Source organism: Eptesicus fuscus, chromosome 13 (genome assembly GCF_027574615.1).
Source record: "Eptesicus fuscus isolate TK198812 chromosome 13, DD_ASM_mEF_20220401, whole genome shotgun sequence".
Taxonomy (NCBI): Eukaryota; Metazoa; Chordata; class Mammalia; order Chiroptera; family Vespertilionidae; genus Eptesicus; species Eptesicus fuscus.
This window is the reverse complement of record NC_072485.1, coordinates 28,592,180-28,606,825: the sequence shown is the minus strand read 5'-3', so window position 1 is coordinate 28,606,825 and position 14,646 is coordinate 28,592,180. Positions and strand designations below refer to the sequence as shown.

At 40.9% G+C, this 14,646-nt stretch overlaps 1 protein-coding gene across 1 annotated transcript in view; it reads right to left on the bottom strand.

Moving 5' to 3' along the window:
* The window catches only part of RAB38 (RAB38, member RAS oncogene family), a 48,850-nt gene that overhangs the window by 29,438 nt on the left and 4,766 nt on the right, over nucleotides 1-14,646 (bottom strand). Inside the window, exon 2 of the mRNA XM_008153620.3 lies at nucleotides 115-395. Coding sequence (XP_008151842.1) covers nucleotides 115-395 — 281 coding nt within the window. The remainder of the gene's footprint in view (nucleotides 1-114; nucleotides 396-14,646) is intronic.

The window sequence follows — 14,646 nt, the reverse complement described above, 5'->3', positions numbered from 1 at the left end:
ATGAGGCAAACACGTTATTATGATGATGATGATGATGATGATGATGATGATGATTAATGCCATTTTCTTTGTGAATCTTACCTACAATAAGTTTATCATTTAAGGTCACGTTACCTTTGCTGAGGTTTCAAACCATCCTACGAAACCATGCTCCTTGCAGAACTGGTCCATCTTGAGGCCATTGTTCAGGAGCATATCCTTGCCCTGGTCACATTTGTTGGCCAATAAAACCACTGAAACTGGTTTGCCATTAGGGAGACTTAACTTGGAGTCCAAATCATTTTTCCATTTGGTCACTGCTTCAAACGTAGCTGGCCTGGTGACATCGAAGACAATGAATGCACCCATGGCTTCTCGGTAATAGACCCTTGTCATGTTTCCAAATCTTTCTTGACCTATCACCAAAAAGAAATAGAAATCAAAAACTTATTGCAATTATAAACAATATATATATATATGAACCTTATGAGGCCTCTTGTATGAGCCGATCACTCAGTAAAGTGCTTCATTGTTTATCTTTAAGGAATGAGCTAAATATGCAATCATGCCACTTAGTTTTTTATATTTGAGTCTAGAGAGGATTCATTCATTTAACAAGTATTTATTGAAACTTCTGTGTAACCATGTAATATTCTAGAACTGTGCTAATACAGTATCCCACTACCACATATGGCTACTTAAGATTAAAGTAATTAGAACTAATTATAATTTAAAACCCAGTTCCTCAGTCACACTATCTAGGAAATTTTAAGTGTTCAACAACCACAGTGGCTAGTGGCTACAGTATTACACAACTCCAATGCAGAACATTTCTATTATCATGGAATGTTCTATTGGACAACACTGTCCTCAATACATGGGATACAATGATTCAAACATGAATATCCCTGCCATCAAGGAGATTACATTTTAGCAGGATGATACATTATAATGATAAATATAATAAATAATGTAGTGCGTTTAAAAAGTACCCACAGTGAACTCTAATTAAGGATAATAGTAATAACTAGCATTTATTGTATGGTTACTAACCATCAGAAATGTAATTTACATAAATGATCATGAAGGTACAATTATTATCCCCATTTGAAAGTGAGAAAAATGAGACTTGGTGAGGATAAGTAATTTGTTGAAATTGAACAAATTAATTAACTTTGAAGGTTGGGATTCATATCTAAGCTTTTTTAATCCAGAGCCCATAGTTATTTAGGAACACTAAATATTCTCAACTAATAGTCTGTACTAGCTCTCCTCCAGGTTTACATACCAGGAGTTGTCCCATCCAACTCAAGGGAACAGATAACAGATATGTATGTGTCTATGCCAGTCTCTGGACAACATGCTAGGAATGCAACACGAACTAGATGATCTCTACTCTAAGTAGACTACAATCTATCGGATAATAAAAGCCCTCTAAAACAAAAAGAGAAAAAGGAAGGAAGGAAGGAAGGAAGGAAGGAAGGAAGGAAGGAAGGAAGGAAGGAAGGAAGGAAGGAAGGAGGGAAGGAAGGAAACGATTATTGGTCTTTTTTAGACCAATCAGCTAGAATCAGTTTTGCTCTGATTCTTAATTTTCTAATGAATATTTGCAAGATTATTAAACACTCAAAAGGTTGTCATAAGGATGAAATGAATTAACATGTGTAAAGCATCCAGCACAGTATCTTAGAACTACCTGGCACTTCAGTTTTCCCTCCCTTTCTCCAGCATTTTAAAAATTATGAAAGACAATATGATATGGGTAGTAAAATCATTGTTGCAGACCAGAGCTTATATCAAAAAGTTACAGGTATTTCAGCTGATTAACAAAAGAGAACAAAATCCTACTGGTTGTCACTCTCTCCACTAGTAGTTGCTAAAGACAGCTAATGAAAATTGGGTTTATATTTTCTGAACCAAAAAATCCCAGAAGTATATGACCAGACAAAGGTCTTTTATTCTGTCTGAAGAATTTATTTTCAGAGTCTTACAAAGTTAAATAAATTAAAACAAAGGTAGGTGTGTATTCAATAAGCCAACTCCTCTTAGAAGAAAATGCTGAAACTGGCATGTGTCTAAACGCATACAGGTCAGCACACCTCTGAGAACACTTTTCACTGAACTTGGAGCTCCAGGTTTTGTGATGATGAGTTTGAACTCAAATTATCACACTCTCTTGTAGGTTTGCTATGTTCGTATTGGCACTTGCACTGCGGATTGTAAGGGAAAAATGATCCATAAACCACAAGCACTTAGTGGAAATGGATGAAGGTCAATGGTTCCCATCCTGGTGTGGAAGCCTGTGTGCTCGGAGCATTTGTCAGACCCTAAAACATTTCTGATGGGGGTTATACCACAGAAGCAGTTTTAATGGTATAATACTCTTCATACGACACACAACTCACAGGTAAACGTTCCGTTTCCCCAAATGAGTTTTACGTTTCTTTTTTCTTTTTTTGGTTTCTGATGCCAAGGAGTGATTTCCTTTGATACCATTCAGGGTGGCCGTGACCTTTCAGGGATCCGGGGGGAAGAAAACCCTCTGTGATCACTCAGGGCTCGGAAGGCCTCTAGGCTTCGGAAGGATGTCTTATGATCCCTTTCAGGGAACTATTCAGATGAAGGGCAAAGTCATGGGTTATTCAATAACCTACTTGTCCAGAAGTTTTCATAGCAGAAGACGGCCACCCTCCAAAAGGAAGAGTTTACATTTCAAACATGTGGCAAAAGGTAATTTTCAAGGCTGTGCATAAAAGCAATACACATAGGTTTAACACATTCATAGGAATTCCAAAAAGAAAATGTGTTTATGTTTGAGTTTGTGATTGTGTGTGTGTGTGTGTGTGTGTGTGATGAGAAACAAGGAATAAAAAAGTGTGTTTCTAGAAAGAAAAGACCTTTGTTTATCAAGGTCACTGGGCCAACAGACTTGGAACATTTGTATTTTTGACATTCCAGCAAGAGGTCACATTCAGACCAGGGCATTTCGGGCACACATTTTATCCTGCCTATCCTGTCAGCTGACAGCCCTCTCTGCTGTTTCTTATTAAAAGAATGAGAACCATGTGATTTCTAGTGAGTGCCTACATATGGGCAAAGTAGAGACCTGATGAATTTATCATAGGTAATTTACTGCTAAAAAAAATAAAAAAGACCACAGTTCAAAAATCACCCTTGTCCGGCAAATGTGGCCCAGTAGTTGAGCATCAACCCATGCATCAAGAGGTGACAGGTTCAATTCCTGGTCAGGGCCCGGGCCCGGGTTGCAGGCTTGATCCCCAGTGTGGGGCATGCAGGAGGCAGCCAATCGATGATTCTCTCTCATCACTGATGTTTCTATCTCTCTCTCCCTCTCCCTTCCTCTCTGAAATCAATAAAAATATTTTAATAAATAAATAAATAAAAGACAAAAACAGGTTTCACACAGTTTCCATGCAGCAGAAGAAATCACCTGATGGGTGTATAGCCAAAGGAAATGAAACCACTACCTTGAAGAGATATCTGCACACCCATGAAAAGATGAATGGATAAAGAAGGTGGAGGGTGTACACACACACACACACACACACACACACACACACACACACACACACCAGAATAGAGACCATTATGCTAGGAAAAGAAGTCAGACAGAGAAAGAAAAATGCTGTATGATCTCTTATATGGGGAACCTAAAAAAACCAAACTCATAGAAACAGACTAAAAAGGTGTTTTTCTGGTGCTGAGGGTGGGGAAATAAGGAGATATTGGTCAAATGGTATAAACTTCCAGTTATAAGATGAATAAGTTTTGGGGATCTAAGATACAGCATGATGACTACAGTTAACAATACTGAATTATAAACTTGAAAATTGGCAAAAGGGTAAATCTTAAATGCTCTCACCACACATACCAAAATAAATGGTAAATATGTGAGGTAATGGAGGTAATCATTTCACAACATATAAGTATATCAAACCATCACAGTGTAGACCCTAAATTTAGACAATTTTATATGTCAATTATATCTCAATACAGCTGGAAAAAAAGGGAAATCATCACCTAGCTGGTATGGTTCAGTGGTTGAGCATCCACCTAGGTACCAAGAGGTCCCAGTTGGAGTCCCAGTTGGGGCACAGGCATGGGTTGCAGGCTCGCTGGGAGCATGCAGGAGGCAGTCGATAGATGATGTTTCTCTCAATGTTACTAGCTCTCACTTCCTCTCACTTTCTCTCTCTCAAAACAATAAAAACATATTTTTCAAAAAGGAAATCATCTGAGGTATTTATAGAATACCCATTCCTGAGCCACCCTCTTACTATGTTGACTTTGTGTGGGGTCCAGAAATATCTGTGTGTTTTTTTAAGTACCCCCTGGGGGAAGTCTTAAAACTCTATTTCTACCAGAATCTACTTTCAAAATACAAATATCATCATTGTGTTCTGCTATTACAGATCTTCAATGGCTCTCTCATGCTTCAAAAACAGACACCTTTTTTGACACTAAACGTGAGGAGTCTTTGGCTCCAACCGCCTTTCCAAACTCTTCTCCTGCCACTTCCTTCAAAGTGTTCCCAGGCCAAACCACACTGGACTATTGCTTCCGAAAACACATCCTGCAGCACTCCCTGGATGTCTTGTGTTTGTTCTGCATCTCTGTTCCCAAAGCCTAAATCCTGTCCCCATCTCACCTCTCACTCTGTTCAATGGTGCCCTGAAATGCCACACATTTCTGCAACCTTCCCTGTCCTGCCTGCTGGAACCAGTGTCCCCCTTTCTCAGACCTCCACAGCATTTTCTTTACCTGATACCGTTCACATTTATCATGCTCTGTATTCATGCTACTGTCTCCAACATCGTTAAAACCTGGAGAGCAGGTTGATCAGTTTTAATGTTGTAAATCCAAGGCTAGTTCTTCACTATCAAGATACTAAGATAGAAATTAACAGAAATTAAGATTCCTTCTTCTTCTCGCATACATTTATCATGTATTCATCAATTAGTGCTGCATATGAATGCACTTACTCTACATTCCACATGAATTTCCGGTAAGTAATCAATAGATGGAGAAAATGAACATTGTTCTTACAGGGTTGGTGCATATCTGTTGCAACAAGTTTCAGACCAGAATGTCATGTTTTCATAATCATTACCATCTTAAGAAATAATTCCTTGGAATCAATTAACTCTATTATAAAGAATATATATTTTGGGGGTCATGACACAATCAATAAAACTGAAAGTGCCACAGAGATGGTCTTTATTTCCAGGGAGCAATAGTATGAAAAGCAGGAACATAAAAACAAAAGTAAATATGGACTTTGCACAAGGATCTGGGAGGGGAAACAAACTACCCAATTGATAGAATTGTCAAATGGTGACAATGTATAATGGCTTCAACTGGTTTTGAAGGCTCAGGGAACCCCACAGACAAGAATCAGAGTCACCCGACATCCTGGTGAGCAAGGTTGTCTCATTTTTAAGAGCCTGTCCGACTCTCTGGCAATGGTTCTGAAACTCTTTCATCTTCTTTCTTCACTTCTTGGCTCCACCAATCCATTGACAGAAAAATGTCAATCAATCGCAATTTATCCAAGAACCTTAGGTTATATCCTGAAATGAACCTGGTGTGATCTTTGCCTACAACATTGCTCGTCACTCCCTAGCCAGAACCAAGTTTCTGCAGCCCCCATGACAAACACTGCCTCTGTATAGAGGAAGAGTCCAATTCAGCCTCCCTGCTAAGTGAAGAAATAACCTGCAATTCTTGACCCCTCCCCGTGGATACTGGCAGGTTTAACAAGTTTCTAAGAGTCATTCTCTGTCACGTCTCTTGCATTCATCACTTTCTTTCCACTCCCACTAAAATCACTTCAGTTAGGATTGTCTCATCTCATTCCTGCACTTAACAACAAATTGTGAATGCTTATTATTTTCCAAGTACTGTTCTAGCAACTAGAAAAAAAAATTGAAAATCTTTGCCCTTATGAAGCTTACATCCTAGTGAAAAGATAACAGTAAACAAAAAACGAAGTAAGATACATTTATACTCCATTCGCCGGAGAGGAATTAAGCAGGAAAGGAGAAAGGTGGGAGGGCAATGTTAAGCTGCATGGATAATAATGACTCACTGAGAAGTATCATCTGAGTAAAAACCAAAAAGAGGTAAAGGAGCCAGCCATAAGGATATTTAGGAGAAGAGGGTTTTAGTCAGAGGGAACAGCAAGACAAAGATGCAGAGGCACAGATGTTCTGGCAAGTGTTTGGAGAACAGGAAGGAAGACTGTCGGCTGGTGTGCCATGAGGCAGATTACAGGGACCAGATTGCAGACAGTGAGGGACCTTGTACAGATGCAGCCTTTTATTCTGGATGAGAGAGGAAGGCACTGAAGGATTGTGAGCAGATGAGAAACATGAACTAATAGAAGAACATGGTTAAGGATGCTACTGCACTGAGGCAGAGGTAGCCAACCTTTCGGACCTCACAGACCACCAATGGTTCCCGGACCACCGGTTGGCGAGCGCTGCACTGAGGAATGATTTACTGGGGTCAAGGCTGGAAGTGGGGAGATGATAATCCACTTCCATTGTGATTATCCATTCCAACCGCTTGGAGGGGAGGGCAGTTAGGGGTGACCAGGCTTGAAAGGGAGGGCAGTTGAGGGTGATCAGGCCTGCAGGGGAGGGCAGTTAGGGGTCAACGGAAGGTGGTAGTGGTGAAGGTGGTAAAGATGGGTTGTTTCTAGATATATTTGGAAATAGAGATGACAAATGGGATGCAGATTGTAATAGGATTCAAGCATGATTCCCAGACTGTTGGCCTGAATCATTGAAAGTATGGAGTTGTCATTCACTGACTTGTGGAGGTGAAGGTTCTGCAGAAGTCCTTTGGGATTCTGACATGTTGATATGAGATGTCAGTTGGCAGGTATGTTGAATAGGCAGTTGTATATTCCAGGCTGAAGTTCCAGGAGTGGTCAGGGCTGAAGTTTAACTTGTACTTTAATTTCTGTACACCTCTGCCTCTTTCACCTTTCAAAGCCCTGTTTTCACCCTATCATTTCCCTAATTAAACACTGTCAGGGAAGCACTCCTGCCTCCAGCCGATGCCAAAAATCAAAGGCTGGGCTGCTAACACATATGACCCACACAAGATTTAAAGCAATTCGGACTATTTCCCAAGAGTTATAAATTGGGAGACCTCTAATAAAACAGATACTGCAACATCTTGAAAACTCAGAACATTCAGAAATGCAGGGTCTACATCATATGACTAATCTTTGGGTATTCGTTCATTTGATCTGGTCAGTAAGAAAAAAAAAAGGTGCTGAGATGCTATTCCTTTTACCTTGTTATGTACCATAAAAACACTGCCTTAAATTTGTGTATGTATATCAACTTTAGAAAAGTAAGTCTAACAAAAAGTATTTCGAATTCAATGAAATGTATATTATGTATGTGGATTAATTTTTCTTATTGTAAGGCTATTATAAAGGGTTGCCTAGAATCCCATGTTTGTTTCTGTGCATCAAAACACTCCTTAACACACTTGGCCTTGTTCCAGTATATCCATCCAGCTGTACGGAGAACTTTGTGGAGGAACAAAATGGGAGCCAGGATTTGGGGGAAGCTTTGCTCCCATTTCCTAGGAAAATAGAGAGCAGTAGCTTGGGTGGGTCCAGTATTGAGAACAGAAGCTTTTGAAAAGAAAACAAGTAAGCATTTGCCAAGTAGAGAAATGGTTCCTTTATTTTACCCTCTGGACTCCTATGGAATTTTCAAGGTTACACACTTTGATCTACAAGGTCAAAGATACTCAGACTAAGATCAGGATACTGCCCAAAACTATGCTTTGCTAGGCTCTGTTAAGTTCTGCTTCCTGATTTCATGCCCACGCATTCCATGGCATGCCTATGCCCATCAGAACATACCCTCTCCCTATTCTCTACCTAAATTCTACCTCTTCTTCAAGGTTGTACCAAACCCTACATTCTGGCAGCCTGTCCTGACTTCTTGGCCCCACACTCAACTCTTTCCTCATCTGTACACACACGGCTCTGCCATAGATCACCTGCTCGCCCTGCCCTGCACTGCTTCTGATGTGCTGTAAGCCTCTGCAGCCTGCGTCTCCAGTCCCACTGCAGACTCCTTGAGCCCACAATGCATTACTCAATCACCGTCTCCTTAAGTCTCCACAGCACACACACTCTGAGAGGCTCTTAGTCTACGCTCATGAAGGACTTGTGCAATAGAATGGAACTGGTAATACAAGTACTCTTTACAGAATGAAGCAATAATTTTTAATATTGATTTTTTTTTGGGGGGGGGGGAGAAGGAACCCCAGCAGGGAGAGAAGTGAATTGAATAAAGCAAGATCTCTGATCCAACTCATTTACTTTCTATGCCTTACTTGCTCCCTCTTAAGATCCACTCTGAAAAAAAATCTGTCCCCAATTCAGAACCACCCAAGCTCTTTATGCAATTTTTTTTAGTTCCCCCATGAACAATGGTTCTCATTTCATCTTACTATTGGCTACCATCCCTCACAGGCACATCGTACCTCTATTCAACATTGATTTTTAGAGTGGAAGGGAGGGAGATGTGAGAGAGACACATCGATTGATTGCCTCCTGCACGTTCCCCAGCCAAGGCCAGGGATCAAGCCTGAAACCTAGTACGTGACCTTGACCTTCAGTCCGTAGGCCAAGGCTCTATACACTGAGCCAAACTGGCTAGGGAGCAAATGGGATTCATAAATAGACAAGTCTCAGTTTATATCCCAGCACTGTCACTTACTGTGACTTTTAAAATTTTTATGCATTTTTTTGCTTGTTTATGTGTTTTCTAATCTAGTCTGTCTAAGCCCAGTTCTCTTGTCTCTATGACAAGTTCCTTGTGCATAATAAATGAAATAATACATAAAAATGCATAGCACCATGCCTGACACTCAATTCATGGTGTGGCTATTACTGCCATTACCGTATAAGAACAATCCTCCCAACAAGTAATTTAAATTAATTTGTTCTAAATTTCACCTTACACATTAGATCGAAATTTGTTTGTATACCTGACACTGTAGATAACTCCTTTGCCACCATTAAACTGGGGAGCTAATGTAAACATTTTCAGAAAGTGAAGCTGAGCTTCTACATGACACAAGAAGCTAAGTCTTCCACCCCTCATCATGAGAGAGCAGATTTAGACAAGACTGAGGGAGAAGAAAGGTTAAATAATGTATCAGGATAACACAGACTGCACAAAGAAGAGACAGAGCAGAAAGTAATCATTCTGATTTCCCTCAGACATTTAAAACGATTGACTACCCTCTTCTTTTTTTTTTTTAAGCCTCACTGGATATGTTTTTATTGATTTTTAGAGAGAGAGGAAGGGGGAGACAAAACATTGAACAACCAGGGATTGAACCCAAAACCCAGGTATGGACCCTGACTGAGAATCAAACCCGCAGCCTTTTGGTGTATGGGACAATGTTCCAACTAAGCCACCCAGCCAGGACTATTCTCTTCTTCAACTGTTTTCCTTTTGCTTTCAAAATCTGCCCTTGCTTGGTCTCCTCCTACATGGTGTTTTCTCTTTTTCTTCTTTGCTGACTCCACAGTCATTCATTAAATTATATAATGAGGTCTGCTAAAAGGGAAAGATATTTAGAGAAGTACAAAATAATGTCATATGTTGATTGCTAAAGGGAGAAGGGCTAGAAGGGAATTTAAAAAGTTGCATGTGTCTCAAGGGAGGAAGAAGTTACCACTGGAATGAGAAAATTAGGGAAGTGTCTGAAAGTGCCCTTTCAGAATTGTCTTAAACATCCGGTAGGATTTAGATATATGGAAATAAAGGGAGGGGCTTATCTGTGAACCAGCAAGAAGAGCAGGAGCAAAGGCACAGAGACAATACCATGGGGTGTGAATAAGGAATAGCGAGGAGTTCAAATGGCCAGATGTTAAGCCTCCTGATGGAGGGTGGGAGGAAATGATATTAGGAATGTCCGGTGTAGCCAGACTGTGGATGCCCTCAATGCCATACCATCATCCTCTCTTCTTCACTGCATGAACTCTTCCTTCTTCACTGCATGAACTCCTACAGGGCGGGGTGCCTACCAAATTCAATTATTTGTGTGCCCTAGTACTTAAAACACCAAAATGTCTGGCGTTAAAAAATAGTTTTTAATTATTCAAATCTCATCATTAATAAATCACAGGAGCCTACATACTGGTTCCCATCCTACCATTAACTCTCTCTCTATGAGCCTGAGAAACTAATGTGACTCCTGCCCTTTCAAATCATAGCTTCCTCAGCTGTAAAATAAAGGATTTGGTTTGATGGACCCTCAAGATTTTAACTCTGTGAAAATGATCTTTCATGAATCAAGTTTTATCATTTTACCTCCAAATGAATCACATTTCACTTCAAATCATGAAGACTTTGTCAAATGAGGAAGCACAGTTTTTAAGAATGGGTCTTTAGCCCAGCTAGTGTGGCTCAGTGGTTGAGCATCCACCTATGAACCAGGAGGTCGTGGTTCAATTCCTGGTCAGAACACATGCCTGGGTTGTGAGCTTGATCCCCAGTAGGGGGCATGCAGGAAGGACCATCAATGATTCTCTCTCATCATTGATGTTTCTCTCTCTCCTCTCTTCCTCTGTGAATTACAGACTGATGGGTGGGGAAGCTTGAGAAAGGGATGGCTATTAGGAAGCTGCTACAGTAGTAGTTCAGGTGGGTTGTGAAGAAGACATGACTACTGAAAGGAGGAACAAGAATTATTTTTCAAGGTAGAAAAGACAGAACTTGACAGTTGGAAATGAAAGGGAGTGAGGAAAGGGGGAAGTTAAAACCTGAGTTATTTTCAAAGAGCAATTTATTTTTTTAATGTATCTTTATTGTTGAAAGTATTACAGATGTCCCATTTGTGTGTTTTTTTTACCATTGACCGCCCCCCTCTACTCCGCACCCACCCCTCCCATACCTTCACCACACTATTGTCTGTGTTAAAGAGTAATGTATGATCATATAATCGTTTAACCAAATTCTTAAACAGCTGAAAAAAATTAGTGGAACTTAATAATTTGGAACCCCAGGTTAGCGTCATGACATGACCCTATCAAGTTGAGGAAGACTACTTTAGTACACTCACGTAGAAGATGAGAATCCTCTCTTGACACAATAAACCTGATTTCCAACCCAGGAGCACTGGGGCCACCATATTCCTCTGAGAATGTCCATCTCAGAGTCAAACAGAGTGAAAGAAATAAAAAGCATTCTCCATTGTTAGAAAGCTTTGCAGGATTCTCCAAAGCTAATCATCAGAAAAGGGGGGAAGGGCTCTAAGCCTACCATAGGACAACTAGCCTCAAAAAATGCTTTCAGGCTAGTGATGACTCTAATATCAACCCAAGTAATTGCTTAATACCAAACCGTGTTTATTGAGCAACTACTATGGACCAGGCATCATGTTCTACTTACACTTGGCCCAGTTTCCTCACCAATAAAACTGGAAATAGTAAGACCTAGTTTCCAGTATAATTGTGGCGTTAAAACTGCAAAGATTGCTATGGCAAATTGATAAATGCAAGGAGTTATCTCTCTTAACCTTTAGTTTAGCATACACCTTCTTTCCTAATTTGCTGTTTCCATCTCACCACCTCCCTCTTCACACATTGTAATCTGTAGCGATGCCAGATTACCCACAGTCCTCACTGTGTCTCCTCACTTCCACACCATGCCTCGGGTAAGCCCCATTTTTTTTGCTTTCTTTTTAACACCTGATACTTCCCGTTCAGAGCACTCATCAAAAACAGTGATTAAGTAATCGTCTCCGTGATTATCTTATAATATCTTTATGCCTCATCAGACACAGATTCCATAAAAGCAAAGACTTATCCATTTCACCCCCCGCCCCCAGTAAATTCCTCTGCTTTTCAAGTAAAATGAAAACGTTTTCTCAGGCAAGACCTTATACCTCTCAAATCCTCAAGTTTTAAAACTACTATTTTAGTAAAATGCAGTAAAACAAAACAAAAAATATTTCAGTGCCACTTTGCCTGTCCTGAGGTTAACTGTGTTTCTGACAGCACGGCCACAGTGAGACAGATCCTGGGTTTCCACTGATCGTGGCCTGGCCTCAAGGACTCCGGTCACCTCTTACTTGCTAGCACCCCACACACTCCTCCCTCAATAGCTCCATGACTTAGAATCTGTGCTCCTTCTAGTCACCAGCCCTCCAAGCACCTCATCCCCACCACTCTAATTCTTCTCATCATGATGTATATAATCTATAGGCAATGCATAGCCACCACAGTGATGTCCTGGGAAGATACACTTAACCTTGGTACATATAAGAACGGGAGGAAAAGGATGCTAGCAGGAGCCAGGTGGTATGACAGCAGAACAGTTAAGTAATTGCTAGTGCTGTCCCCGGGCCAGGGCAGTGAGTGACAGAAGAGGCATAATCACTATCTGATTTGGAGACTGATGGTGTGTGCAGGTCAAAGAAGAAGGAGAAAAGATGGCAGAGGTTTCAAGTCTAGTTGAGTGGGAGGAAAAAAGTATAGTTAGCACAAACTAGAAAGTCCAGAGTGTGTGAAAAAATGACTAGTTTAGACTTACAAATAGCACCCTTTACTATTTATCCTTAAGAGGGGGTGACTGTGGATATTGTCTATTTGTATCCCTTTGTTGTTGCATCCTTTTGTACTTTCCAATTTTGCTACATTGAGCATATATTACTTTATTAATCGAACTCAAATCCTGTTTTTTTAATGCAACCTTGCTATTGACATATTGATCTTGCAAGATAAACGAGATGTCATAAAAAAGAGATGCCCGACAGCAAGACAGAACTGTATGTCTGGAGCTCATGGGAAGGCCAGGTCAGACGCACCGTTCTGGAGCTGTCAGCACAGTGTTTAAAGCCATGAGGATGCATGAGAGCCCCAAGAGCAGGAGACAGAATTAAAGAGGGCCAGAGAATAAACTTCTGTCTCAAGCTGTCCAGCCTGAAGCCAGGCACAGGGAGAAACCGGTGCTGGGTACAAGCACAGGAAACATCAGACTAGCTAGAGCTCCGTCCTGCCTGCTCAGGTTTCATCTCAGAGACTTGGCTGGGTGTGGTGTGGCCAGAACCCTCTCTGTGCCTCCAGAGTATTTTGGAGTTGCCTATACCGATACCTTTCACTCACAATTACAGTGCCTTGCTTTGTGCCATCATGGCCACTAAAACTGTGAACTTTTTGAAGCCAGGAATCAAGTCTTGTTCAATTCTTTATCCTACTTTGTTTTCCCCTCACCCAGCACAGTGCTTAACACATAGCCAGGCATTTAATACACAAATCTGCTGAAGAAAACAACCACACACATGAGAGTTGCTCCTCTCCATCCCCTCCTTCCCTCAAAGGACTTCGCTTTCCTTGGTCAGCCTGCTATGCGCTCTCCTGCCTGAACTAGTTCTCTAAGTTCTAGCTGAGGCGACAAGTCCCACGTACCCAATGCTCACGTGTTCTAATGACTGTCCTGCAAGAAGCCCTGCAGTGTTTTCACACACATCCCTCCCCCTACTTCGAAAGTTCACCCTTTTGTTCAGTGTACATATTATCTACCTGTAAGCACAGAGCATGTTAGTCTACACGATAATTAGAAAATCTACAGATAGCCAAGCAGTAAACTGCCCAGCAGAGAGCAGCCCCAATTAGATATGCTAGTGTGTGTGTGTGTGTGTGTGTGTGTGTGTGTGTGTGTGTGTGTGTTTGACATAGTGGTTCCAACTGTAGCTCTTTCTACATTCCTAGGTTATATTGATATTTCAAATCCTTCTTCTAAAACTCCTTGGAGAATCACAGTATTTTGAAATAGTTACTGAAAAGATGGTCAAGCCCAAACCCACATGGAAGCACATTACAACATCTAAAACAACACACCACTCTGACCCACAGAATCCCAGAGCCTCCAGTGTGGGGAGTCCGTGTCCCGAGGCTCCCAGCTCTAGGTCCAGGCTGCCTCCCTCATTCACTCTGCCTGGTGGACAGGTAATGTCCTCCAAAGCTTCTCATCACTCGGCCTGGGCTGGGAAAGTTAGTACAGAGGTGCCCCGCAGAAAAAGATTTTTCTTATAAGTTGGATCTTGTTTTAAATATGTAAAGGCCTTGATTATTGAGCCTTGGTGAAATGTTTACATAGTGAAGAATTGTGCTCTAAATAATCTACCCACTTAATTCATTTTCCACAACACTGGTTAAATCTACAATTGGGTTTTCTGCTGTTCCTGTTCTTCTCAGACACTTGCTAGCTCTTGTGACCTTGGGTAAGTCCTTTGCCTTTCTGACTCTTAATCTTCTCTAATACAAAACAGATTTAACACCACCTGTTCTGCCTACACTCTCAGGGATGCTGGGAAGAACAAGCTGGAAAATGTATGTGAAAGCAGTTTGTAATAATAATTATAATAAGAGTAATAGCTAATATTTATTCAGCATTTATTTTGTGTCAGGCACAGCTTCACATGAATTAATTCATTTCATTCCTTTAACAAATCTAAGATGCAGATTTTGCTATTGTCCCCAGTTAACAGACAGGAAACCAAGACATAGAAGCCAAGTAACTTGCACGAGTTACTTGGAATAAGGAGTTGGAATAAGTGACCACACACTACCTGAACATAGTGGAATATATTAAAACC